This window comes from Bos mutus, chromosome 8 (genome assembly GCF_027580195.1).
Source record: "Bos mutus isolate GX-2022 chromosome 8, NWIPB_WYAK_1.1, whole genome shotgun sequence".
Taxonomy (NCBI): domain Eukaryota; kingdom Metazoa; phylum Chordata; class Mammalia; order Artiodactyla; family Bovidae; genus Bos; species Bos mutus.
The window spans coordinates 9,699,041-9,726,616 of NC_091624.1; the positions used below are offsets into that span (position 1 = coordinate 9,699,041).

The following is a 27,576-nucleotide window of genomic DNA, read 5'->3' on the forward strand; positions in this document are numbered from 1 at the left end:
TTCCTACTATTATGTGAAAATTGTATAAATCTTAGTTATGTTGAATTGGTTTCCAGTGCTTTTCATGCTTTCATGCTTTTCAGGCTAATAGTGCTTTCCATGCTTTTCATATCCTTCTACTTCTCTGCACATTCATTCTGTTAATTTTTGAGAGTTTGATATAGAAACTCCAACTAAAAATCTTAATTTATTGACTTAAAAAATAATTTTCTGTATTTTCCAAGTTTCATGTAAATGTGTTATCATACTTTCATAGTTTAAAAAAAATTTTTTTAAAGTAGAGAGGACCTGCAGTATCACTAGCAAGAGTTTGATCTTTGGAGACAAACAGATCTGCTTTTTAAAATTCCCGTTAAATATTTCGATGGAATGAACACTGTCTAGTTTCCTAAGGCTGCCATTAATAGAACACCACAAAGTGGGTGGTGTAATAATACAGAAATCTTTTCTCTCCTGGTTCTGGAGGTTACAAGTTGGACAGCAAGTTGTCAGGAGGGCCGCATCCTTCCTAAAGGTTCTAGAAGAAAACCCTTCCCGGCTCTTCCCAGCTCCTGTCGGCAGCCCCTGGCATTCCTTGGCTTGCAGCCGCCTCGTTCCAATCTCAGCCTCTGTCTTCCTGTGGCCATCTTCCCTGTGTGTTTCTGAGTCCAAATCTCCCTCCTCTTTGTCTTATGAAGACATCAGTCCTTGGACTGAGGGTTCATCCTCCTCCGGTAGGACCTCATCTGAACTAATTACATACGCACGTAAGGTGTCACTTGAGCCTGTGGGGAGGGGACTTTATTCACCCCTCAGTGAACACACTCAGCTCCCGGCACGTCCCAGCTACTGTCCTACTGCTTTGCAAGCATGAGCTTCTTCCGTCCTTGTGACAATGTTCTCAACCAGGAACTGCTACTATCCCATTTTCAGATGAAGACACGGATGTGGTGAAAGGTAAAGTCGCTCACCCAAGGCCGCCCCCTGCCCCATTGAGCAGCACAGAGAGCAACCTGGCTCCTGAGTCCACGCTCTCAGCCACCACCAAAGGCTGCCTGTCTATAAAGGGGAAAAACAGCCCCTGCTTGATGGGGCTCTTGTGGGGATGAGCCATTTCAGGGCAGGCGTAAAGCTCTTGTGCCTAGCTGGTACATACCAGGGGCTCAGTGCATCGAAGCTGTGGACATCAGCAGCAGCATTATTATTTTGACTATTAATATTATTTGCTAGGGCTGTGGGAAGCCATGGGTCAGAGAAGGAGCTCTGGGGATAGGATATCTGAGTTCTAGTCTTATCTTTGCCATGGTGGTAGTGTTAAGCCACTCAGTCCAGTCCAACTCTTTGCACCTCCATGGACTGTAGCCTGCCAGGCTCCTCTGTGCCTGGGATTCTCCAGGCATGAATACTGGAGTGGGTAGCCGTTCCCTTCTCCAGGGCATCTTCCCAACCCAGGGATTGAACTTGGGACTCCCGCCTTGCAGGTAGATTCTTTACCATCTGAGCCACAAGGAAAGCTAGCTTCGCCATAGACCTGCTTATAGTCTCTGCTAAGTCACTCACTCTCCCCAGGCCCTAGATTTTTTCATATGGGAAACAGGCCAGTCGGGCTTGTCCTCCTGGCTCACAGGTGGAATGACTCAGCAGGAAGGGCTTGGGCTGCCCGCCTCTCCCATCCTGCCTGGGACAGGCGAGGAGTTTCTGGGGAAGCCCTTGTGATGCCTGAACCCAGCGTCCAGCTGCGCCCAGGCCAGGTTGCATTTGGCCAGCGGCTCCTCTGAAACAAATACCCTGGCCCCTGGGGACTGTGACCCTGGACAGGGTACTAAAAGGGATCGATTGGCCCTGGCCTTGGGTCTCTGATTGGTCCTCGCCGAGCAGGACAAACAGCAAGGTCACCTACAGCCGCAGACCCCTTCCCCAGCCCCAGTCTGTAGCTGCCTCGAGCAGGGAGCTGGTGGCTCTTCCATCCCCAGACCAGCCAAGCCTGTGAGTGACACCCCAGACAGAGGAACCAGAGCCATGCGGAGTCTCAGCGGCCTGCTGTTGTTACTGACTGCCTGCCTGGCGGTAAACGCCAGCTCCGTGCCCACATTGCCCGATGACATTCAAGTGCAGGAGAACTTCGACCTGTCTAGGGTAAGGCTGGCATCTCTGGCGGTGATGGCAGGGTGTCTGAGCGGCTGGGCCTTGCTGGCAGGAAGGGGCAAGTCCTATGTGCCTTGGGGTCTCAGTCTCTGCATCTGGAACTCCAGGGGTGGGTCCCTCAGGGCCCTTTCTGCTGCTCAGACTGTCAGGACTTCATTGAAGCTGCACCTCTGCACTCACCCTTTCGTGGGATTCTGGGCTGCCATTCTGAGTCAAAGATCCTGAAGTCTGAACCTGTACTGTTGGGCTCCATGGGAAATTGTACTCCGATTAGAACCCACCCAGAGAAGGCTTCTCGGAGAAGGCAATGGCACCCCACTCCAGTACTCTTGCCTGGAAACTCCCATGGACGGAGAAGCCTGTAGGCTGCAGTCCATGGGGTCGCTAAGAGTCAGACACGACTGAGCGACTTCACTTTCACTTTTCACTTTCATGCATTGGAGAAGGAAATAGCAACCCACTCCAGTGTTCTTGCCTGGAGAATCCCAGGGACGGCGGAGCCTGGTGGGCTGCTGTCTATGGGGTCGCACAGAGTCAGACACGACTGAAGCGACTCAGCAGCAGCAGCAGAGAAGGCTGGTGCCGACCAAGTCCTGCTGCCCCTGCAGCGCCTCCCCCCAACAGTGCCCAGCTTTGTGTGACTCTTCTGCCCACCCCCTAACCTGCATCCCTTCATCCTTTAACTACTCACCTCTGCCGCAACATCTCTGTTAGCCCATCCTGGGCCCTCTGCCCTACCTGTAGGATCATGGGGAGAAGAGGAGCAGGACAGAAATCAGGCTGGTGGGACTAAGCGGCCTGGGCAGGGCGCTGTGCCAGGGGAGGCTGCCGTCCAGCCCCGGCTCTGCCCGAATCTCTGGGTGACCTTGAGCAAAGCCTGTTCCTCCACCGCCACCCCAGGCTCCTTCTGACCTTTGTAGCCGCAGTATGGATTTTGTTTACATTTAGGGATGAGGAAGGGTTGTGGGGAGCAGGGCATGAGGAACAGGTCTCTGGTGGTCTGGGATGACGAAGGGTCTGCAGACACCTAAGGGCTCTTTCTAGAAGCGGCAGGCTCATCCTGGGTCAGGCTCAGCTTAGGGAAAGGAGTTACTTTCTAACACAGAGGTATGGGCTGTGTGCAAGGTGGTGAGTACCCCTGGAGGAGTAAGAGACGGGACTCTTGCTCTTGGGGAGCAGTGGTTGATGGTGACCTTGGGGCATGGGGATTTGGATCCTGTCCAGTGAGCAGCCCAAAACCTGCATCTCAGCAGTCAGGCCCTCTGCCAACTGGCGGGGTGGGGTCTGCCTGCCGTCTCCCTCCTAAGCCAGCCATGATGCCTGGAGCTCCATCATCAGAGCTCCATCCTCCCTGGAAGCCTCGTAGCCTCCAGTTACCTGTGAGACACGATCACTTAGGAGGAGACGTCATTGAGAGGGGGGAGGGGGACAGACGCCCTCCCAGTCTTGTCCAGGTCCAGATCCTTAGGGCTTGTGGCTGCCTCCTAGATCTATGGGAAGTGGTTCAATGTGGCCGTGGGCTCCACCTGCCCATGGCTGAAGAGGTTCAAGGAGAAGATGACCATGAGCACAGTGGTGTTGAAAGCGGGGCCGACGAGCAAGGAGATCAGCGTCACCAACACCCACAGGCGGTGAGTGGGGATGGGGTTAGAGGACTGGGACCCACTCCTTCCCCCACCCCAACCCTGGCTTCAGCCTCCACCCTGTCCTGGAAAGTAGCAGGTCTCTACTTCCAGCCAGGACTCACTCCTGAGGGCCAGACTTCTCTGCTTCCCACTGCTGGGGCAGCCCGTTCTAACTGTCCCACCTACACCTCAAGGGCAACGTCCCCAACACTCTGCCTGTTTCCCAATCTACTCTTGCCCCTTGGGCTTCCTTTAGCTCAGTAAAGGCGTTTCTACACAAGCTGGAAAGTTGGGTGGTAGGTGCATGTCCTAGACTCTTCTTTGCTCTGCCATGACCGTTTGGTCCACCATCCAGCCTTGTCCCTGCTCTTCCTTATTCCCTCTGGTCTGTTTACTTCTTCCCTCTTCACTGCCCTGGACCAAGTAACCTTCAGCTTTCTTTCCTACTGTTATCTACAGTAGCCTCTCTACATTTCTCCCCACCTCTAACCTCCAACTTTCCATCCTTGCAACCATTCATCACCTCGCAACCAGAAAGGCCTTTCAAAAACTCAAATCTGCTTAAACCTTTCCAGAGTTCCTTCCCTATTGCCCTTGAGATAAAGTTCAACTCCTTCAACATAGCCTTCAGCCCTCTGTGACTCCCAAGTGCTCACTGTTCCCTTCCGCACATACCTACATACTCTCTGACCCACCTAGCTGGATCTTCTTTCAGTTTCTGGAACCCTCCATCCTCTGGGACTTTGCATCAAATATTTCTTCTACCTAGAAAACCTCTCCCCACTTCCTGCACTAATTCCTATGGATCCTTCAGGACTCAGGTTCTTTGTTGCCTCCTCCAGGAAGGCCTCTCTGACTCCCTCCACCCATCCAGGTTCAGGTTACAGGCCTTCTTTTGTGCTCTCTGAGTACCCCTGCTTCCCCCCACGTGGCAGTAACCTCACCGACTGCATCTGCCTCTGGCCTGCCCACCCCCTTCACTGGGTTTTAGAATCTAATGCTCCATGACGGGACAGGGTCTCCCCTGCCTTTCTGTGTATCCCCAGCCTGTGGCATAGTGCTTGGCACATAGATGATGCTCGTTAAATATCAATAAGATAAATGATCATCATTATAACAATAATGGGCTTCCCTGGTAACTCAGCTGGTAAAGATAGTAGCTAATGTGTACATAGTACTTACTCTAAGCTCTCTGCATAAAATATCTCATTTGATGCTCTCAACCACCATATGAGGTAGAAACTATCATTATCCCCATTTCTCAGATGAGAAAAGTGGGGCAAGAGAGACAGAAAGTAATAAATGACTTAATGTGTTAATGAATCGTTCTGATTTCCTGGCGTATACAAATACTGTGCTGATTTTTAGTGCTGGGTTTACCAAGAAGATAGCATCAGTTAGCTCCTTGCTTCCCTCAGTCCCTCTGCTCTCTTCTGTGAAACATATGTCTCTCAGGACTGGTGTGAGAACTAAACCAGATATTTGGAAATGTTACTTTCCAAATTACAAAAAAAAAAACAAAAAAAAAAACCCTGTATTTGGAAGAACCTTACAGGAGAGCGGGGTGTCAGGACAATGGTCTCTACCAGATACTATCTTCATTTTGGTTTGTTCATTTCCAGGAAAGGTGTCTGTGAATCGATCTCTGGTACTTATGAGAAAACAAGCACTGATGGGAAGTTTCTCTATCACAAAGCCAGTAAGTTGAGTCAAAGGGGACACCCACAGTTCTCTTCTTCGCTAAAAAAAATGCCTGACATCTTAACCTCTCTTCCTCTCTGCCCCTACAGCCATTCCTCCCATTTTTCTGCAATGTCATCTAGCCTCCCACCAAATTCCCCCCTCCTTCTCTCTCTCCTTCTTTCTCTTTCTCTCTCTAGCTCCTACCCCCATGACCCTTGCCCCACCCATGTACACGCTCATCCAGTGCTGATTTTAAGTGATGAGCTGAAAACATTGCTGAATTCAAGTGATGGTTCTGAATGCTGGGGATAACATCAAGATTTCATCACTCTTCCTGTTAGGCATCTGCAATCAACTGATAAAAATTTGCTAAGCATCTACCATGTACAGAGTGTATGGTGCTAAGGGATAGACACATGTGGACATGAATTTATCATTAATCCGGCAAATGTTTATTGAATTTGCTCTATGCATCAAATAAATGTGTCAGAGCTTTAATGTTTGCATAGATGAATGGTTGGATAAATAAATGAGTGAGAGAATTAAAAAATGGTAAGTGAATACATGTAAGATGGTAGATTAGTTGAGTAATCAATCATTAAATAGATAAACTGATGGGCTAACAGATGGAGGAAAGAAAGAAGGAAAGAGGGAGGGAAGGAAGGAAGGAAAATGGATGTATTTATGGACTGATATATGGAGAGGACGGACGGATGAAACGATGGCAGATGAATTAATGATGAATTTATGGAGGAGATGGATGGAGAGAGAGAGTGAAGATGGATGAATAGATAAATGAATATATGCAAAGGATGGGTGGACAGAAGGATTGATGAATAGATGATATGTGGGTGAATAGGTGAAGGGTCTCAGGATAGAAGCCTTCTGACCACTGATCTTTTTGTCTTCCTTCATTTTCCATGCAGAGTGGAATATCACCATGGAGTCCTATGTGGTCCACACCAACTACGATGAGTATGCCATTTTTCTGACCAAGAAATTAAGCCGTCGCCATGGACCCACCATTACTGCCAAACTCTATGGTAAAGGCCCGGAGCTGGGGGTGGGAGGAGACCTGTCATTTGGGGAAATGAAGTGGGGAAGTGCAGGGAGTTTTGCTTTTTCCTTCCAACAAAACTCCAGTTACGGGAAAGGTGAAAACATTTACTCTCCCTGTAGAAGGTAGAGCTCAGTCTCCCATTTGAGGTTGAAGCCTCTTCTTTTGAACTCAAAATTTCCAGAAAATTCTAGCATCTCTGGGCCCTTAAAGAACCACTCTTGTGCTGGGTGGAGATCTGGGAGACCTGGAATGGGGAGCCTGGGAAGGCTCCTCCTCCTCTTCTGGAGCTGAGCTTTCTGTAAGGGTACTGAAGAGACCCAACTGAGTCAATAGGTCTCAAATGTCCCCGAAATGAAAGTCCCTGGGCAAAATAATGCCAGGCCCTGGCAGCCCTGGGCCCTGTGGTTCTAGGCATCTCCCCTGCCTCCCACTTGCAGGGCGTGAGCCGCAGCTTCGGGAAAGCCTGCTGGAGGAATTCAGGGAGGTGGCCCTGGGTGTGGGCATCCCCGAAGATGCCATCTTCACAATGCCCGACAGAGGTAACGGCACCCCACCCCGTCTCACATTTCTGTCCCCTCCTCGTCCTCTGTGGCCTCCAGAGCACATCCCCCGGCCCCTGGGTCTGTCCCACCACCCTTTGAGGTAAACTGGGCTATGGTTCCCCTCCTCTCTTTATAGAAAAAGCACTCTGGGTCCCTGGACTTGTCCCAGGCCAGTCGGCGTGTACCTGGCAGAGCTGAGGCTAGAGCCAGTTCAGCATTCACTCTGCTGCCACCTGCCAAGTGCGGTGATAGCCAGAATTCAGGGCCGCCTCTTGGGAGGTAATAGAGGGTAGGAGTTAGAGCACGGAGCTTCAAACTGAGCTGGGTGGCTTCTGGCGGCTTTCAGAGCCTCATTTCCTCATCTGTAAAATGGGGATAATAATGTCCCCCCTTAGAAGCTGCTGTAAGGGGTCAATGAGATAAAGGCATTAAATACAGTAGCACCATACGTGGTTTCTAGTAAGTGCTGGATAGATGTCAGCCTTGGAATGCTGGTGGAGGGGAGGGGGTGGAGATGATAGAGGTGGTGACAGCGGTGTAGCCACCAGCCTGTCGATTTTCCAGCGATGACCTTCAGCAATCCATGCGGGTGGAGCCGTCCCCGCAGTGGGCTGATGCATGGGACAGGTCCCAGCGAGGGGGCCCACCTGCCGCATGGCCATTAGTTCTTCGGAAGAAGCAAAGCCTGTCTGGGTCTTACTCCCTCTCTCTCCTGTCCTCTGACTCAGGTGAATGTGTTCCTGGAGAGCAGGATCCAGTGCCCACTCCAGTCTCGGTGAGCACCTCTGTCCCCCAGCCCAGCCCCACCCTGCCCGCTTAGGCTCCTCTGCCGTGCCGGAGGGTGGGGTTGCAGAGAGAAGGCGGCGATGGGCAAGTCAGACCCACCTGGGCTCAGTCTCAGTTCTGCATGGGGCTAGTTGCTGCCCCATGCGATGTCCCTTTCCTCGTCTGTGGCATGGAGTAATTACCTTTACTCTGGAATCCAGTGACATGTTAGAAAAGTACCTAAAAGCAGTGACAGACTCAATAATGAGATAAAGATACTCAACACTCAATAGATGAAAATAAAGTCAGTTGAGCTCTGAAAAACAGCAAACCCGAGAGCAAGCAGCTTCTCAAGCCAATGCCTCTCCTATGCTGACTTTTGATTTGGGGGGCTTCCTTCTGCTTAATTTTCCTGTTTTTTGCCATATTGATTAAGCCTTCATTCCTTCTCTGATTATTTGGAAATTATATATACTAATTTAGTCTACTGTTGTGTCTATATGTGTATGTGTGTGTGTGTGTAAAAATACATATATTTATTTTAGAAACATATTTTTGAAATTTTTTTCATTTTAATCTTTACTTTTTTAATTATGAAAGTATATAACATATATACAAGGGACTTGGAAAATACAGAACAAGGTTTCATATGTTCCACTATATATTACAATTATTTTTTTAAATAGATAAATTAAGGTTATTAGTTGGAGTTTCAATATCAAACTCTCAAAAATTAATAGAATGAATATACAGGGAAGTAGAAGGAGATAGTAGACCTGAAAAGCACTGAAAACCAATTCAACATAATTAAGATTTATATAGTTTTCACACAACAGCAGAATACAAATTCTATTCAAGTTCCCGTAGACTATAAACTAGGAGACACTGGAACATATCCAGGGACAGAAGATGAAATGCAAAAATTTCATGGTCTGAAGATGTTGAAATCATACAGAATCTGTTCTCATCACTGTGGAATGATGTTAGAAATCAATATTGAAAGACACTTGAAAATAATCCATGTTTTCAAGTGCAATGTGACATTTACCAAGAGAAATCTTTGACTTCGCCATCGAAAGCCTCAATAAAGTTAGACTAAAAAGAAACAGAGGGTGACTACAGAGAAGAAACCATTTAAATGAGAAACTAGTATCAAAATGAGAGATTAATATTAAAGATACTTTAAACAAAATCCCATGTATTTGGAAATTAGATGTTCACTTTTAAATGATGAGTGTATCTAAGAAGCCATAACAAGGAAGATTAAAAATATTTGTAATAGAATAAAAATGAAAAGAGAATTTGTTGCATGCAACTGAAGAAAATTTTTAAAACTGAAGGAAAGCAAAAAAGGACAATAATGTCCTACTTCTACATAGAATTCACACTGTTAACATATTTCTTTGCTTCCCTATTTTTTTAATTAATTAGTTTATTTTAATTGGAGGCTAATTACTTTACAATATTGTAGTAGTTTTTGCCAAAAATTGACATGAATCAGCCACGGGTATACCTGTGTTCCCCATCCTGAACTCCCCCTCCCACCTCCTTCCCCATCCCATCACTCTGGGTCATCCCAGTGCACCAGCCCTGAGCACCCTGTCTCATGCATCAAATCTGGACTGGGGATCTATTTCACATATGATAATATACATGTTTCAATGCTATTCTCTCAAATCATCCCATCCTCGCCCTCTCCCACAGAGTCCAAAAGACTGTTCTATACATCTGTGTGTCTTTTGCTGTCTCGCATATAGGGTCATCGTTACCATCTTTCTAAATTCCATATATATGCGTTATTATACAGTATTGGTCTTTTTCTTTCTGACTTACTTCACTCTGTATAATAGGCTCCAGTTTCATCCACCTCATTAGAACTGATTCAAGTGCATTCTTTTTAATGGCTGAGTAAGATTCCATTGTGTATATGTACCACAGCTTTCTTATCCATTCATCTGCTGATGGACATCTAGGTTGCTTCCATGTCCTGGCTACTGTAAACAGTGCTGTGATGAACATTGGGGCACACGTGTCTCTTTCAATTCTGGTTTCCTCGATGTGTATGCCCAGCAGTGGGATTGCTGGGTCATATGGCAGTTCTATTTCTGGTTTTTTAAGGACTCTCCACACTGTTCTCCATAGTGGCTAACCACTTCCCTATTTTTTAAGAAAAATTACCATTGCTACTGTAAAGCTAACATACTCTCATTATAAATAATTAAAACAATGCAGTATAAAAAGTATAAAAAACAAGTTTTGAAAAATTCCACCACCTACAAACTCTGAGCATTCACATTATTCCAGAAATCTTGACCTGTATACACCTGGAGAGGGGCAGATGTAAAGAAAGTTGGATAGACAGATGCACAGATTTAGATATGCTGTTATTAAATGGAATTGTGTTCCAGATGCTATTCCTAAATTTGAAAAGACATTCATTGTTGTTTAAAAAAAATCTTCAAATAAATATTTCTCCTTGCCAAGAGGTTAATTTAGTAAAGAATGCTCTAAGTCAAGATTGGGCTTCCCTTATGGCTCAGCTGGTAAAGAATCCGCCTGCAATGCGGGAGACCTGGGTTCAATCTCTGGGTTGGGAAGATCCCCTGGAGAAGGGAAAGGCTACCTACTCCAGTATTGTGGCCTGGAGAAGTCCATGGACTGTATAGTCCACTGGGTCACGAAGAGTCGGACACGACTGAACGACTTTAAATGTAAGTAAACACTTTCAGAGGGTGTCTCTTGTCTCTGGGACTTGGCAGACAGACCTCTTTACTCTCGTGTGTTCTATCTCCTTCTCCCTTTTTCTTTTACTCTGTCCAGATTGATACCATTCCCATTCTGTTCTATCTCTGCAATTCCCAGACATTTAGTAATAGCTCTATATTTTAATGGATTCTACATTCTCTCCTAGTGAATACAACACAGCTTCACCATTCCTGAGTTATTATTTCTATTAATCTCTTAATGCCATTTCTTCACAAACTGCTGTGTTTGAGGAAGTTTTGAATATTTGAATCCTGGAATTCTTCCCTGTTTGAGAATATCCTCCTGTTCCCTTCAACCTTGAATGAGATTTCTGAAGTTGGTCTGGATAGTTTCTGTTCTGCTTCTTTTTATCTGTCTCCTGCCTCTTCTGTTTTAGCCAGTTGTTTTTGCTGTTTGGTTTCGAAGTTGTGTCCAACTTTTTCGACCCCATGGACTGTAGCTTGCCAGGCTCCTCTGTCCATGGGATTCTCCAGGCAAGAATAGTAGAATGGGTTGCCATGCCCTCCTCCAAGGGATCTTCTTGACCTAGAGATTGAACCCTTGTCTCTTGAATTGGCAGGCGGATTCTTTACCACTAGTGCCACGGAAAGCCCGATGCTTTGGGAAAAACAGCCCATTCATCAGTCTAGTAGCTGTGTTTCTGTCTGCACCTTGATCCTCAGAGCAAATGGCTTTTACATTCCCAGGGGCCAGGGGAACAACTGTGGCTAGGTCCCTGAAATAGCTTCTTCTGTTTTTCCCCCAGAGGGCTCGGCGGGCTGTGCTGACCCAGGAAGAGGAAGGCTCTGGGGCTGGACAACCAGTAACTAATTTCAGCAAGAAAGCAGGTGAGGATCACTCCCTGTTTTTTTTTAACCCCTCTTCTGCCACACTCGAGAGAGGAAGGGCCCACAGCTGGTTCACTCCAGCTGCCCTTATCACCATGAAGTCTTTTTATTCTTCTACTAGAATGAAGCAAAAGCCTAGAAAAGGCAAATCCCGTTCTCTGCCCCGTGCCAGACATTGTTGAGAGAGGGGATCACAAGCCATGGTCCCTGAGCTTAGAAACATTCAGCTCCATGATGAGAAGCAAGTTCCTGGCCTGTCTGTTTTGCTTCGTGGCCTCCTCGCCTTGGTTTTCTCATCTGTACAATGGGATAACAGCCTGTTGAGCTGATCTCAAGGGCTCTTGTGGAGACACATGGAAAATATGTGAGAATACTCTGTGTAGTTGATAGACCAATCACTCTTCAACTCTTTCAGCAAACATTGAGCCCTGACCCTGCATCGCCCCCCAGACCCTCTGCTGAGCACTGGGATCATGGAGACAAACACATCTTCTGGTCTAGTAGAGGAGGCAGTCAAGGAAGAAAATAAAGGACTTGAAAGAAGAGAGTAAGCTAAAGAGTTGAGGGAGCTCAGAAGAGGGAGGGGAGAAGTGATCAAGGAGGACTTCCTGGATGAAGGAGAATTCACCTTATGTCCATTTATGGTTTATGGAGGAAGGCATTCTAGCATTCCAGGGGCAGGAATGATGAGGGCAAAGGCACAGGGCTGGGACATCAGGCAGAGAGGTCAGGCTGCCAGCATGCATGCTGGTGAATGTAGCCTCAACCACTGTCTTTACAGGGCTGTAGGGCAGACAAGACCAAAGCCGGATGCTTGGTCTCTGGGCCACTGGTAACACCTCATATTATGGCACGGGTTTTTGGAGTCCAACAAATATGACTTGGAATCTCAGCTCTAGGTAACCCTGAGGAAATCTCTTTGCCTCTCAGGGAGTCAATTTCCTTATCTTTAAAACGGGCTGAGAATGATTCCTCTTAATGCAGAGATGAAAACTAAATGAGGTGATTCCCCTTTGAAGTGTCCAGCCTGGTGACAGGCACACACTCAGCACTCAGCGAGCACTGCTGTTCTGCCCCTCCGCAGATTCCTGCCAGCTGGACTACTCACAAGGGCCTTGCCTGGGGCTGTTCAAGAGGTATTTCTATAACGGTACATCCATGGCCTGTGAGACCTTCTTATATGGCGGCTGCATGGGGAATGGCAACAACTTCCTCTCGGAGAAGGAGTGTCTGCAGACCTGCCGGACTGTGGGTGAGCACCACCCCACTTCCGCCTCCCCCGTACTGGTCACTCCTGTCCTCCCAACAGACCACCTGCCCACTGAACAGGTAGCTAACAGAGGATGCTCCGGTGGTGGGATTCCAGGGCCGGTTTCCTGAAGGCATAGGAATTGAGCACTTGGGTGTGGGTGACCCTCGGCACATATGTCTTCTAGGGGGCTGGTTTCTCAATCTATAGGAAGAGGTCTAGGTGTTCCAGGTGAGTAGGGTCCCTGCCGGGTGTCTCAGGTCAGTGATCACGAGGTTTTCTAATGCTCTGTGCCTCCCTCCCACTCCGCAGAGGCCTGTAACCTCCCCATAGTCCAGGGGCCATGCCGAAGCTACATCGAGCTCTGGGCATATGATGCTGTCAAGGGGAAGTGCGTCCGCTTCAGCTATGGGGGCTGCAAGGGCAATGGCAACAAATTTTACTCGGAGAAGGAGTGTAAGGAGTACTGTGGCATTCCTGGTGAAGGTAGGAGGCCCCACAACGCCGGGCGGGGCTGAGGGGCCGCCAGAATCCTGGTTGGGGAGCCCTGGTAGGGATCTGGAGAGCTGAGTTCTGGATTCTGTACTGGTGACCAGCACACCCACTCTCTCAGTTTCCCACCTGTAAAATGGGGCCAAGCCCAATTTTACCCCAGCTGGGATGGGGCACCTGGGGAGGTGCTAGCCGGAGCAGGGAGGGTGGGGTTGAGTGGGGCAGAGGCGGGCTCCAATCCTGGCATTCAGTGCCACATTCGGGCTGGCCACATCGTTACTCAAATGATTCAAATACTTCCAGTCACTGCTTCCTGAAGGCTCAGACCTCTGGATCTTCTCAATCTACTCTGTCCCTGTTACAGTGCTTGCGTGCTCAGTCATGTCCGCCTCTTTGTGACCCCGTGGACTGTACCAATTTAAGTCTCAGTTTTCTCTTTTGTAAAGTGGCACAAAGGACCCACTTCCTAGGCGGCACGGTGCCTTGCCTGGTTCATACCCGTCTAGCAGCAGCCAGTACTAGTAACGGTGGCAATGCTGCAATGGTAACAAGAATAGCATTCCAAGAAGCCGCAGCCATTGAAGATTTATATGCCTTATCTCCCCACCGGAAAAATGGTGCCTAAAGTAAATCAGAGGCAAAAAAAATAGGTCATCCTGTGGAATGCATCTCGGAGTTACCAAGTCACCCTGCAAGCAGAAGTTTCTGGGCTCAGGCTCAGGCTCGAACTCAGTCCGAGCTGTCTTCCCTCCTCCATGAGGCATCCCCATGCCCTGACCGCCCCCAACCACAGGCCCTTGGGTGACCCCACACCTACTCCCTGAGCCTCTCTGTGTCCACAGCGGATGAGGAGTTGCTGCGCTTCTCCAACTGACCGGTCCGCAGGCCTGAAGTCCACAAGGCAGCAGGAAGTGGGAGGGTCAGAGTCTGCCCCAGAGCCCTGCTGCAGGTTCCAATAAAAACCGAATTGTAGACTCCTGAAATTCCATGTCCTGACTGTTCATCACGAAGTATAATGAGATTGGGGGGAAGCGAGGAGGAGACCAGCTGGGGAGGGGGCATGAACTTTCCCCAGAAATGAAAAATGTGTGTATGGGAAATGTAATAGAGCCATCTTCAGGACATGAAATTGGCTATGCAAATTACAAAACATAAATCACAGTTCTGTATAAAATGGGATTATTTTGTTTTAATAAATCCAGGAGAGAAAAGAGGGAGCAACTCTGGATACTTGTTTCCCAGAGATGTTTGGCAGAGATCATCAGTGGCCCAGGGTCAGAAGAAATTACCATGCCTAGTGTGTGCCCAGGGGGTAAGGGTAAATGCCCACAAGTGCCTGAAAGAATTCCCCTGCCCTTGGCCACACAGAACTCCCACCCACCCACCCCTGCAGCCTTTTGCTTTGTTCACAGCCGTATTGCCAGCTGTAGCTGCAATAGAAAGCCTTAGGCTGGGTTAGAAAGCCTTAGGCTGTTCCTCCACAAGGGCCCTGGAGATCCCATCTCCTGCCATCCTCACTCTGGCCCTTGGCCCCGGAAGGAGAATATTCATTGCCCTTTTCATTGTGCCCAGGACAACCATCTGGTCCTGGACCACAGCTGCAAGTCCTGGGTCTAGCCCAGCTTCTCCTTCTCCTCCCTGGAGGAAGAGAGCGGGTAGGCTGTCCAGCATGGCTTGGGCACCAACTTGGTCCAAGCACAGGACTCCAGGAGCCTCCAGCTCACACAGACCAGATCTACAAACATCAGATTCATAAACACCTCTTGCTAGCTCCATCCGCTCAGAGCCCTGAGGACTGCTGCTGCTGAGAGAGCAGAAAAACCCCAGCTTCACGTGTGCTGAAATGGAACGCTGACCCCGGCAGCAGAAACCTAGGCAGAGACGGCATCTGTTCTCCATGGGGTGAACAGCATGCTAAGGGCTGGTGGCTCGCTTGGTCCAGAGTCCCTTTCATACCATTAGCCCATTGGATTAAGATACCCTCAGGAAGGGAGAAGGGTGGGCACTGCACATCTCCGGTGGAGGGGACAAACCCAGAGGCAAGGATTCTGGGTGGAGACAGCTCTGCAGCCCTCTTGATCAGATCACATAAGAGATTCCTCCCTCTTATTTTCTTCAAAGCCTTGAGCTTGGGGCTTCTAGGTTCCAACAGAGAGGACTGTTCTGAGGGACAGCATTTGTGGGCGTAGCTGGGACCCTCTCTTGACAGAAATGGCTGGAGTTGGGGATGGGGACACTGGGAGAAGCCAAGAGGCTCTCCAGGCTGCAATTCACAAATGTCCTCACGTCCTGCGTCTAGCTATACCTGCCCCCTCCATGCACGCTTCATACACTGGGGCCACCATCTGCATCAGTCTGAAGGTATCACTCTGAAGAGGGATATTTTGAAGTGACCCAAAGGACAAATGCCTAAAGCAGAAGATGCCAGCCACAGATGGGTCAGCCACCCTCAGCTCAGCTGGTGGATGGGAGTTTTTGGCTCATAAGGTATCTTTCACAGTTCTGAATTCACCATTTAAAAATGGACCTCTTGGGGACTTCCCCAGCAGTCTAGTGGTTAAGATTGTGCAATTCCAGTGAACTGACATGGCCCGTTTACATGGAGCCGCCCTTGAGGGTCACCAGCCCCTGCTGCCACCCTGCCTGGTTCTGGAGACATGTCTCCACAATACTTGCTACAACTTTCTCTACAAAAAATTCCCTTGGATCTGGTCTTACCACCTCAGGGGACTCCTCCAGTCAGGAGTCCCCTCATCTCAGAAGGCACCAGAAGCATTCCCAGCCAAACACTGCGATGACCTATGCTTTTTATTTGTTTTTTGGCTGTGCTGGGTCTTTGTTGCTGTGCTGGCTTTGCTCTAGTTGCGGTGAGTGGGGGCGACTCTCTAAGTCACAGCGCATGGGCTTCTCACTGTGGTGGCTTCTGTTGTTGAGGAACACAGGCTCTAGGGCCCTTGGGTTTCAGCAGTTGCTCATGCAGGCTCCGTAGTGTGGCCTCCAGGCTCTAGAGCACAGGCCCAAAAGCTGTGGTGCATGGCCTTTAGCTCCTCGGAGGCATGTGGGCTCTCTCCAGATTGGGGCTTGAATCCGTGTCTCTGGCCCTGGCAGGCAGATTCTTGACTGCTTAGCCACCAGAGAAGCCCCACCTGTTTGATTCTTAAACCATCTCATCTTAAATTTTCTCTTAAAGATACAGGTCACACTCATCTCTTCTACAACATAGACGTGGCTACTCAGAAAAATGTGGTTTTTGTTTTTTAATTTTAAAATCCAGAGGCTGGCCCCTCAGCCATACCAAGGCTCTGGCCACGCCCTGGCCTTACTGGATTCTGGTATTCTGAGGTTGCGGGGGGAGTCTTTTTGCTCCAGCAAGACTCCTGACTTTTGTTTCAGAGCCCATAGAAACTCCTTGATTGAACTTCACCCACCGGCTCTGGGATGTCCACATGGTACACTGAGCAGGAAACTCCCACAGAAGGGGCTTCTGAGGGCAGGGCTGGTGCCTCTTGGAGGCTGGCTGAGACTCAGCCCATTCATGCTGTGACCCCTGTGATTTGATTGATGGGAAGTTGTTCAGCTGACCCAGCAGTGCACCCCTTTTGGGGAGTGCACTGACAGCTGTTGGTAAAGAAATCCGCTTGCAGTGTAGGAGACCCCGGTTCGATTCCTGGGTTGGGAAGATCCACTGGAGAAGGGTAAAACTACCCACTGCAGTATTCTGGCCTGGAGAATTCCATGGGCTGTATAGTCCACGGGGTCCCAGAGCCGGACATGACTGAGCGACTTTCACTTTTACTTTCACTGACTGTATCGGGTTAAGGACAGGGATGAAGCCCAAGGTGCTGGCTGTTCTGGCAACAGCAGGTCTGCTTCAGGAGAAGCGGTCACCCCTCCTTCCCTGCTCCCGGCTCAGGCCACAGCTGCCTTCTGGCGGCACTACTGTCTCAGACTTGCCTTCAGTCCGACTATCCAAGCCGAGCGTCGATGAGCCTGTCTGCAGCGTGAGGCTCAGGGCGAGTCCACCCTGGCTGGGCCCTCGTGAAGGACTCTGATTCTTAACCTGGCTAGAGTGATGGCCACCTGGGAAATTTGGCAGGGCCAGCACCCTTCTGCAGACACTTCGAACTCCACACACATCCTCCGGGAGGCCAGTGCTGGGGGCGAAGGAGCTCAAGGCCTGCAAGTGACCACAGGGCAAGGGGAACGTGGGCGTGTGCTTCACCTAGGAGATGGCTGCGCTAACTCTGGGCAGGTAGGGGAGGACAGTCACCCGTCCTGGAGGAGTGGAGAGCTGGCTCGGAGCATGGCAGCGTTTCAGCAGTCAGCGAGTGGGGAGGGAGGTTTAGGAAAGGGGGTGCTGCGAGAAAGCCACTGGGAAGCCTGGGTGGGCTGCCGCATCAGGGCGCTGCTCAGAGCTTCAGAAGGACAGAGAGAGGAGGGCACCCAAGGGAGCTGGCCTGGCTGCCTGGCAGGCCCCCAGTGTAGTGTCTGGGCTCTGTCTGCACCTCTCCTGGGGTGGAGAGTGCCTTCCCTCCCCAGGCAGGCTTTCCACTCTGGACTGCACTGGAGACAGTGTGTCCAGACACGGGGTTTGAATGTGTCTCTGACAGCTCCCACTGATTCTTCAGAGTCACAGATGCCATCTGGAACTTGGCAAAAGCCACGGGCACCCTTCCTCAGAAAACGGATGGTACACACAACCCATGACATCACATAAATGACGCCAGTCCAGGCAAACCTGGGTGTGCTCCTTGGGGCCTGGGCCACCCTTCCTCCCCTGGGCCAGCGCTCAAGAGCAAGGCCCCGGGGGCCACGTGCTCTTGGGCCTCATTCGTCAGCTATCACTGACCCGGCTCTGGTGTCCAGGGTCACCCTGACCTCATCCGATGTCCCCTCGGGATGGACTCCAGCTCCATCACCCCCAGGCGACGTCTGCCTCTGTCCATCTCTACTCTCCAGTGCCCTGCTCCTGCCTGGATGACACGGCCCAACCCCAAGCCCAAGAAATAACGCCACGCACTGCCATCTTCCTAAAGGTCGTTTTATTGTAAAACCATAAATACAACACTGACATGAAATCATTTATTTAAGCAACTGATTCTCTCTAACCATTAAAAGGATGTCTTTTTGCCTTGGCATCAACCAACTGGGAAATAATGTTGCAAGAATTCAGGGGAGGAGGGTAGGGGGTGTTGAATTCTGGGCTGGGGCTTTTGGCGATTTAAGGAACCAAGTGGACCCTTCCTCTTCACCCTGGGAATGTCCCACTTTTGAACAAGAACAGACAGGTAAAAACAGCAACATTTAAACAGCTCAGTTTTAAATTTTATTACTTTGTAAAAAAATTTTTTTTTCTGTTCCTTTCCTCCATTTGACATCAGTAAAAGTTTTAAACACCACAAAACTGATTTGGCTATAAATGGAGAAACGGTACCCAAACCAAAATGAAACCGAAAACCCAAAGGACAAACAGAAAACCCTAAATAAACCCTCAAGTTTGGTCTCGGGGGTTTACAAATCACAAGAACCATCAACTCAACCCCCATGCAACGTGACTCCTTGCAGAGCTGTTGGATCCACACCAACGACACAGGAGATCGCAAACAACGTCTTTTGTTAATTAACACAGCAAGGGTGACACTAGGTAACTTTTTTTTTTTTTTAAATACAGTACATGGTACACAGGGTCCCAAGAAAACCCTGCACAAACCCCTTGTGGAGACTTGAGCCAAGCACTGGCTGTTTATAAAAATATTGTGTTGCTACAAAAGTATAAATTAATGCTACCGGTATTAAGAAATATTAAACACATAAAACTTATAAGGATTAAGAAAAATATTCATTAATACCTGTAGAAAACTCTGGCCTAAAAAAGATATTTTTTTGTGTGTTTCTTTTTTTTGTAAATTTTTTTTTTTTTGTATTTTTTTAAGATGACTTGAGTTTCTTGCACTCGAAGAGAGAGACACAGTCAGATGTGCCCATGGTATTGCCTAGAACGTCTTTAACTACTGAGAAAGGATGGGGGTGCACACACGCGGTTACTGAGCGGGGCCTGGGAGGGAGGGGGCACCAAGGCTTTCATAAGATTTACCTGATGTGAAAGAATCACCAATATGAAGTAATGGGGGAAAAAAAAGATAGGGTCATCAGAGAACAACTGAAAATAATTTATGCTCTTTAAAAAATATCTCTGCTTCAGGTGGTTGTACAAAATGACCTCCTGATGCTTGGAATCTGAATGGCCCTGGACACGCTGTCCAGTGGGTCTGGGAGCTTGCAGCCCCATGGGGCCCTCTGTCTCCTGGCTGGCGAGTTCCAGCCCTGTGCCAGTCCACGAGCTTGCTCACTGCTTTGGAACCCGGCTACCCCATCTGGGACCCCGTTTGGGTGGGAGGGAAGGGTCCTAGGCAGGGACCGGCTGGTACCTGGGTTGTGGGAAGAGCCCCCCTTCGGGTTGGCCTCAGACTCCATGGTCTCTGCCAACCTGGACTTCAGGAAGCGCCATAGGGATCCCAGGCCCCTGAGGTTGCGGACAAGGCTGGGCTGTGCCCCTAAAAGGAACTTTGGTTCGAAGAGTCGAAGGTGCCTGGTGGGACATGTGGGTCGGGAGGCCTTGGTGGGTCCTGATGCTGACACCCAACTGAAGACCTAGCACATCCTTCTCGGTACTGGAGTCGAATCTTTAAAGCAACACCCATGGTGGTGGCAGCGGTGGGGCCATGAATACACAATAGCAACCCGACGCCCTTCACCGTCATCAAAGCGGGAGCAGGTGCCTCTTTGCACAGAACCACAGGGCCCCTCTAGAGAACGGTGGGGCTCCACGGACTATAATCCTCAAACCCAAATGAGAGAGGAAGGGAAACAACAACTACAACAAGATCCTCCCAAAAACCCAGAGAAGGGAGAAGTGGGAGGGGAAACTCAAGAGGGAAAACACTGTCTCATTGGTTCACCATAACTGGCCTAGCAAACATGAGCCACAGTGACGAGTGGGCAGAGGCGGGGCCGGTGGGGCCCAGACAGGAGCCCCCCTCCCCACCTGCTGTCTCCAGGGGACAGCCTGAGCCTTCCTTACCTCTTGGTTTCATCTAAGCAGCGGCCTTTCTAGAAGCCCTCCTCTAGGTACATCCCAGGCACAGAGGTGCTACCACTGCTCCCCAGGCAAGGGCAGAGCTATGAACTTGCCCAGCTCCATGCGGGCGGGAGGAGACTTCCAGCTGTGCCCTGGATGCTCCTCACTCCATCTTTGCCAGCACACCTGTAGTCATGGCAACATCCCAGTACTGTCCCCTTCTGGGTCATTCCTCACGGGACCTCCCTTCTCCATCGGCATCCCAGGTTCGTTCCAAACCTTCCCTGTGAAGCTGTGGCCTCCCAGAGTGCCTGAGGCATCCCCAACAGCTCTTTGGGCTCCCACTTTCCAAAGAGTTTAGTCCAAGTTAAAGCACAAGCCTGGGTGACCCCTAAGGGCAGAGGGTCAGCTTCACGGTGGAAAACACGCCTTGCAGAGTTTTTCTCTGGTGTTTCTTGAAAGTACAGGAGAGAAGAGAGCAAGCTGAAGGACAGGAGGCTCACCAGCCTACAGAGCTGATGTCCGAGAGAGTCCTTCCCAGAAATCAGGAGAAGCAGAACCTCTCAACTGCATCATTGGACTGCTCTCTCCTCACCAGGAAACCACAGCACCCTTTTTCCAGCCAAGAGCCAAAGCCTGGATGCTAACCATGAAGCTGCCAGGCAGGGTGATGGCAGTGTCCTCACTCACAGGCACAGTAGGTGGTTTTCTATGCCGTGAACCCTGAAATGAAGAGTAGCCATAAGGAGCTTCATCTGATGGCCCCTCTGTTTCCTGGTCTCTAGCTACCATCTGGAGGGAGGCCTGGCTGGTGGACCTGGGCAGAGGGAAGAAGAACCATGTTGGCACAAGTCCAGGCATCCATTCATGACAACTGGGATGGCACGCCTGCTCTTGGAGCAGAGACCCCTTGGTTACTCCACATCTGTGGCACCACCCATAAGGCTATGGTCCTTGGCTTGGGCTATGGTGGCGAAGCTGACTGACCTCAGAGGAGGCAGGAAAACCCTGCAGAGCGGACGTGTGTTTTCTCCGCCTCCTTGCTGGGGTCCATGCATGTCAGCAGCAAGGCCCCTTATGTCCTGGGAATCACACACTTCTGGCAAACTGTGTCCAAGTCAGCAGGCAATTGACTGCCTTGAGCTGTAGAGTCCCATAGTGGTCAGTGCCACAGAACGGGGAGCCAGAAGACAGAAACTTTCTGAAGGTCCATGTCAGGGCAGGCACCAGGAGATGAGCTGGAAGAGCCGACCTCAATCCTTTGGCTGAGCTAGAATTTGGATAGGGTGGATATTGCTGGAGACAAGGGGCCAGTGGCTAGGCCTGTGAGATCTTTGGGTTTTATTAAGCTGTTCACTGCAAGGGGATCTGCAGTAGGTGAGCTGCCTGCGTGAGAAAGCAGACAGAGGAGGGGCACCTTGGTACAGCCCTTCCTACTGGCAACAAGAGTGTCTGAAGGACGAAAGACTGGAAGAGAGAAATGACTACCTGCGACCTTATGCCTGTTATCTGGATGAGGCAGTCCCAGGAGACAGCCTTCAGAAACCGAGTGGCACTCACGTCATCTCTGCAGAGTAAGCCAAGCCCTAAGGATCGAACTGAGGTGGAAAGGAGGGACAGAACAGGAGGTGACACGTTTAACTAGATACCTGGAATTTAGTAAGACTTCCTAGAAATTTCATGCTGGAGGGCAGACATCCCCGAGTTCCAAGGAGAAGGACGCTGATACTTGGGCTTGGTCCTGATGGCTTTGCAACACAGTGAAATGCCGACTTGTGGAGTGGCCCCTAAAATGAGGCAAGACCAGCACAGCTCCCCGCTCAAAAGCAGAGAGAAGATGGGCTCCGAGGCTTGACTCCTACCAACTACACAACACAGGCAGCTTCCACCCTCCTGTGTGGCTCAGAGTGCCAGGTCTCCCCGGCAGCAAGGCTGGAGGCCTTTGGTTGTAGGCATCTCACCCATCAGCAAGCCTGCAGCCCCCTTCTGGAAGGTCTCCCAAAGTCTCATCAAATAGCCTGTCAATGCTCCCATATACTATAGAATGTGACACGCGGTGACTGTCCAGTGCAGGTAAGAGGCTCTTCTGATGGTGTGACACCCCTTGGAAATGTGGAGTAAGTGCCCAGAACTTCTCCAGGAGAGGAAATGGCATGATGGTTCCTGAGACCATGGCTTGCTGCAGTGAACGTGGAAACGACCCTCTGGGATGCATTTCAGTGTGTCCAAGATGCAGAGGGTTAGTTCTCATGAGGCAAATTGAGCAGGCTTGGCACCCGGGACAGTGTTCTGGTCCATGATCCTAAGCCTTGAGTTTTTAAATTAACTTCCCCAACGTTACTGCCATGGACCGGGGAGCGGGGAGAGGGCTGTTGTACAGTGCTTTTTGAAATCGAGGTATCTCGCAGTTGAACAATGTTTTATTACTAAGGAGGGATGTGGTGGACTTGGTCAGCCCCCCAGGATGGTAGAATGTGCCTTTGCAAATGGTGCCCCCCGCGATGGTGGGCACCGAGGGGATACTGGATCACCAGTACATATTCACTGAGAGGTGGGGTGGGAGGCTGAGCACTGATCCTAACAAAACCACCTCTTGAGAGGGGAAAGGGTCACCCTGTTGGCATTTAGGCTAAGTGTGTGGAACCTAAACCGCTCACAGAGGAAGAAAAGCCTAAAACCATCTTTCACAGCATCAAGTTGAATGTGGCCTAATGCCATTCCACCTTCAAACATCCGTCATTTGGCCCGCAAGGCACCGTGCTCAACCACCGTCCTGGAAGGAGGGCTGAGGCTCATGTGGGGGACCCCCAGGGCCGTGGGCAGTGGAACTCCCAGAATCTCAGGGGTCCTGGGGAGGAAGAGGAGGTTGTGGGTCTGAGGTGTGATGGATGCGAACATGGATCAACTCAGGATTCCCTGCTGAGCCGAAGGGTCAGTGACGCGGCAAGTAGTGTAATGCACTCTGGGTACAGAAATCAGACATTCGCAGGACCAGACGCAGCGAGCCAGGAGGGCGGTCTTCCACTTACAGTCAGCACTCCTAAGCCACGTTTCTCTGTGGCTTCCACCAAATCCCACGTCTGCGAGACCTGTGACTCTAACACCTCTCCTGGTCTCCAAACAGCACAGCCAAGTTCACGGTCTTGGCTGTTTCAAATACAGGAAAACTGGACTGTACAGGGAAGGTTGATAAAAACCTCAGGATACTGAATACACCACTGAGATGAGCTAGTTTACAGTGTGACTTGAGGAACAAAAAGGGCAATCAAAAAAAAAAAACACAAAAAAACCCTCCAAAACATAAGTTATAGACATTCAGTGCCTCCTAGCAGAGTCTAAATCATATTTGAAAAAAAAAAAAAAAGGCAAAAACTGCTAAAATGTTAGGAAAAAATTATTAAGGAGTGGAGACAGTTATCTTATACTTCTTTGAAAATGTCTTTTTTTTCCTCTCTTATATTAAAAAGCAAAAGGTCAGCTTTATATTCTTAAAAGTCTCCTTTCCTGATTTGGGGAAATAGATAGGTGTGTTTCTAAGGCGGCTGCCCCCTGACACCCAGGGGTATCGTAAAGGCAGCAGCTCAATGCCCTGAAGGTGAACGAGAACAAAGTCCAGTGCAGAAGCTGTCCATCTGATGCAGTTTGGAGAATCCATGGCAGGGCAGCTGGGGAGGAGTGGGGTGTGATAGGGTCAGGAAGACTAGGGGCAGGGGTGACGGGCAGTAGGGGGACCACAGGGTGAAGGACAGAGAGCGTCAAGTCACTTCAGATCTCAGCTGCCTGAACATTTCACAACATCAGTTTGTACAATCTGCACACCTGAAAATGGAGTCTTTTAAAGCCCCCTCACTGAGAAAAGGAAGTGAAGCGTCTTCCCTCTTTCCCAAACACTCAGCTTTCCTGACACGCCCAGTTTAATGCACACGTGCCCACAAGGGAGCATGCATGCATGCACCAGGGGAGTATGTGTGTGCACGTGTGTGCAACACTTCGGCAGCCACGCAGATGAGCACAGAGCTGCCCGTGCACACACATGCACACTCACACTGAAAAAAAGCACTTAAGTTTCCAGGGGGCATTTATAATGAGGTCCACAGTGTTTAGAACTTAAATTCCTCTTCTTTGTTTACGACAGTGTTGTGTGGGTTTTTTTCCTTCTTCTTTGAACGTTCTCTTTTCTTTTTCTCTTTCGTATTTTTTTTTCAATCTGGAAGTCTTAAAGCATGTTGGATTTCAGAAACATGAGTTTGTTCATATCTTCTGGACTCAGCAGTCGCCTCCTTTTGATGAGAAGTGCTTGTTCACACATATTTACACACCCGCTCCTGGCCCCCACGGCCGGCACCGCGAGGAGCCAGAAGGCGAGCCTGGCGAGTTTCGTGTGCTTTTGGGTCACGCACGACCAGTACTGGAAGAGATCGGGGGTGGCCTGGAAGAGGGGCTCCTGCAGGTAATCGTACACTTCGTTCTTCCCGAGCCGGTCGTCCTCCTGGGTGGCAGGGTTTTCTCCGGGGGCGGAGCGGGGCTTCTTGGCTGCAGGCTCGAAGTCGGCCTCCTCAGTCCAGGACTCCTTGACCTCATTGATGAGCTCGCACACCTTGCCGATGATCTCCTCGTGCTGGTAGGGGGGGACGGGCCGCAGCTTTTGCTGTGGGTCCAGGATCATGGCCACCTTGTGCGCTGGGTGCACCTTGAAGTTCTCCTTGAGCGCCTCCAGGAAGAGGTGGCACAGCTTGCTCACGGTGCCCGCGTCGTTGGCCTTGGCCGTGAACAGCTTCTCCAGCCTGACGTAGGTGGGGAGCACCAGCTGCAGGGTGGGCTGGCTCTCGTTGCTCAGCTCGATGACTGCCTGCTTCACCGGCGTCAGGATGGCGGCCAGGTTGCTGAGCAGGTGCTTGTTGAGGCTCTGGATGAGGTTCATCTTCTTGGCCCGGCTGTAGAACTCGCAGATCTGCTCGTAGCGCTCGTGCACCAGCAGCAGCGAGTCCGTGACCGAGTTCCAGCAGGGCGGCGGTGAGGTCTCCTCCAGCGAGCCAAAGGTCTCCTTGGCGAGGCCGGTGGAGCCCGCCAGGTCCTCGCACACGTTGAGCAGCTCGATGACCTCGTGCATGCTGCGGGCCTGCAGCGTCCGCTTGCTCAGCACGCTCTGCACCACCGAGTTCAAGGCACAGGCTGAGCAGCGCAGGCACATGCCGGCCTTGGAGAAGGCGGAGGCGCTCACCCGGCAGTCCGTCACGTACACGGTCCTGATCTCCGACATCACGAACTCCGACAGCACGTTCTGCACCCAGTGGTGCACCAGGTCGCCGCTGTCGCGGATGTCCGCACCCTTCACGCCTAGCACGTAGCTCTTGATGTGGTTGCCCTCGGCCTGGTAGGCCGTGAGGATGTAGCAAGAGTCGGGGCCGACGCTCTGCGAGTGGCAGGTCACGCCGATGCCCAGGCAGGCGTTGCTGCCCAAGGCGCACGTCACCTTCACCTTCACCTGGTTGTACATGCGCGGCAGGTGCTTCAGCGCCAGCGTGTTGAAGTTGCCCAGGATCTCGGTGACCGAGAAGGCCCCGTAGCGGGCGCCGCTGTCCACCAGCGTCTGGGCCAGCTTCAGGAACTCCTTCCCGCTCACCACGCTCAGAGCACCCAGGTCGGCGCACATGACCCGCAGCAGCCGCTCTGCGATGTTCTGCCGCTCCTTCTCGGGGATCATGCTGTTGGGTGTCAAACCACTGGTCGTGGCTGGGGGGTGGGGGGACACAAAGAGAGGCGTGATTAATCCTGGCATTCTAGGCTTCTTGGTCTGGCAGCAGCCTAATACTCAAGCATCTAGTATTAGGAATTACGAAGTGATTTCATCTTGTGTGCAAACCGATGGTGGCGGCAAGTCTTTAACATGTGACAGTCTCCCGGGAATGAAGTTCTGTGATTGACTAGAAATGCCTGCCATGCCATGAAGTTCTGTGATTGACTAGAAATGCCTGCCATGGGCATGGGAACAGAGGGTAGTGGTATGTGTGCAAATATTTGCTGCATGCGCCATTCACCTCGACCTCTGAAGCTAACTAGTCTAACCAGTTCCTCAAAACAGAAACAGCCTCTGATACAGAAGGCGTTAGTGAATAAGATACCTGAGGCCACAGTGTCAGGAAAAAGCAGACCAGAGAAATTGTGCAGGGTGAATTCTAATTCTGATTCTGTCATGAATTTGTGTTCTCTGATCACAAAGAGATCAGGTCTCCCCAGGCCTCCTCTGTCCATCCTGTGAGGTCGGAATTCCCATCAACTAGGTCTCAGGTGTGAAAGTGCTTGGTAAACCGTTATGCGTGGTCTCGCATCATCATGGGAGGTACGGGGGTGGGGAGGGGGGCAGAGAAGCAGCGGGAGGGCTGGAGCAGACTTCCTCCAGTCCGCGGCGTCCGCCTGGGAAAGACCTACTGTTGTTGGCGCTGTTCCTCTGGGCTTGGGCCTTCCACTTCTCCTCCACAACAGCAGGGGGCGATCGGGACTGGTTGGAGGCAATGTTGTTTTCGTTGTCCGCTGTGGGCACAAAGGGGACAGTGTATTTCCTTGAAGTGCCAGAGGCCTGTCAGCTAACAAGGAGAGAACTAGAGCACGCAAGTGAAGATGAGACTGGTCTCTGGGACTCAGGCCCGGGTTCAAATTCTGGCTCCTTAGACAACTATCTGATGCCTGCAAAGCACCATTTTCATCACCTGGAAGAATGAAGATAATCCCACAATTGTTAGAAGGACTAATAAGAGATAACATAGGGAAAGAGCAGTGGGCACAGTGCCCAGCATGGAGTAAGCACTCGGGGAATGGGAAGCGCTGTGTTCTGAGTCTGGATGGGAGGCTCCCCAACACCCACAAGCACAAAGTTCTGAGACTGGGCAGGGGGTGCCCGTTACACCCCAAGAGGCAGAAAGCATCTCACACTCTTGCTTCTTTGAAGTGTGTCTTTTTAGTGTATTTACTAGAAACTTAATTAGATGAACACAACAAAAGCAAAGCCCTGTGTGACATCAAGTATACAATTCGCAGCCCCCTCGTTACATGCAGAAGGTGAAACTGAAGAGCACACGCAGGAAAGGATTTGCTCGGGATCACACAGAAAACCAGCAGCAGCGCTGTCCTGGGTGTGTCCTCCATGAATCCCCCTAATTTTTGTTGACCTGTACATTTACATTGGTATTCAGTTTTAAGTAATGGGCACACGCCATACTCTCCTATGCACAGTCAATTCTTGACATTTTTGTAGAGGTGTTTCTGAGTAGAAATTATCTGAGTTACGTGTTTGCCATCAGAAATGACCACACCATCTTTTACTGCACCATACTTTACCAATTGTTAACTACACCCTAGGTCCTGAGT

At 50.3% G+C, this 27,576-nt stretch overlaps 2 protein-coding genes across 6 annotated transcripts in view; one reads left to right on the forward strand and one right to left on the reverse strand.

Annotated features, from left to right (window-relative positions):
* Positions 1–1,726: 1,726 nt before the first annotated feature.
* AMBP (alpha-1-microglobulin/bikunin precursor) lies at positions 1,727–14,090 on the forward strand. The gene is made up of 10 exons (XM_070376074.1): positions 1,727–2,115; positions 3,613–3,755; positions 5,372–5,448; positions 6,359–6,475; positions 6,930–7,031; positions 7,763–7,809; positions 11,311–11,392; positions 12,477–12,644; positions 12,954–13,127; positions 13,976–14,090. The coding sequence occupies exons 1-10, from the start codon at positions 1,999–2,001 to the stop codon at positions 14,005–14,007; spliced, it is 1,059 nt and encodes a 352-aa protein (XP_070232175.1). The 5' UTR covers positions 1,727–1,998; the 3' UTR covers positions 14,008–14,090.
* Positions 14,091–18,158: 4,068 nt separating this feature from the next.
* ZNF618 (zinc finger protein 618) overlaps positions 18,159–27,576 on the reverse strand; it is a 200,734-nt gene continuing 191,316 nt past the window's right edge. For all 5 annotated transcript variants that reach the window (XM_070375048.1, XM_070375047.1, XM_070375049.1 and 2 more), the window contains 2 exons: positions 26,641–26,742; positions 18,159–25,944 (listed from right to left, as the gene is read on the reverse strand). In XM_070375048.1, the coding sequence (XP_070231149.1) occupies positions 24,428–25,944; positions 26,641–26,742 (1,619 nt within the window). In that variant the 3' untranslated portion in view covers positions 18,159–24,427. The remainder of the gene's footprint in view (positions 25,945–26,640; positions 26,743–27,576) is intronic.

Coding starts and splice junctions, on each gene's coding strand:
- AMBP (XM_070376074.1), top strand. CDS start 1,999: ATGCGGAGTCTCAGCGGCCTGCTGTTGTTACTGACTGCCTGCCTGGCG. Junction 3,756..5,371: donor GTCACCAACACCCACAGGCG/GTGAGTGGGGAT, acceptor GTTCATTTCCAG/GAAAGGTGTCTGTGAATCGA. Junction 11,393..12,476: donor TAATTTCAGCAAGAAAGCAG/GTGAGGATCACT, acceptor GCCCCTCCGCAG/ATTCCTGCCAGCTGGACTAC.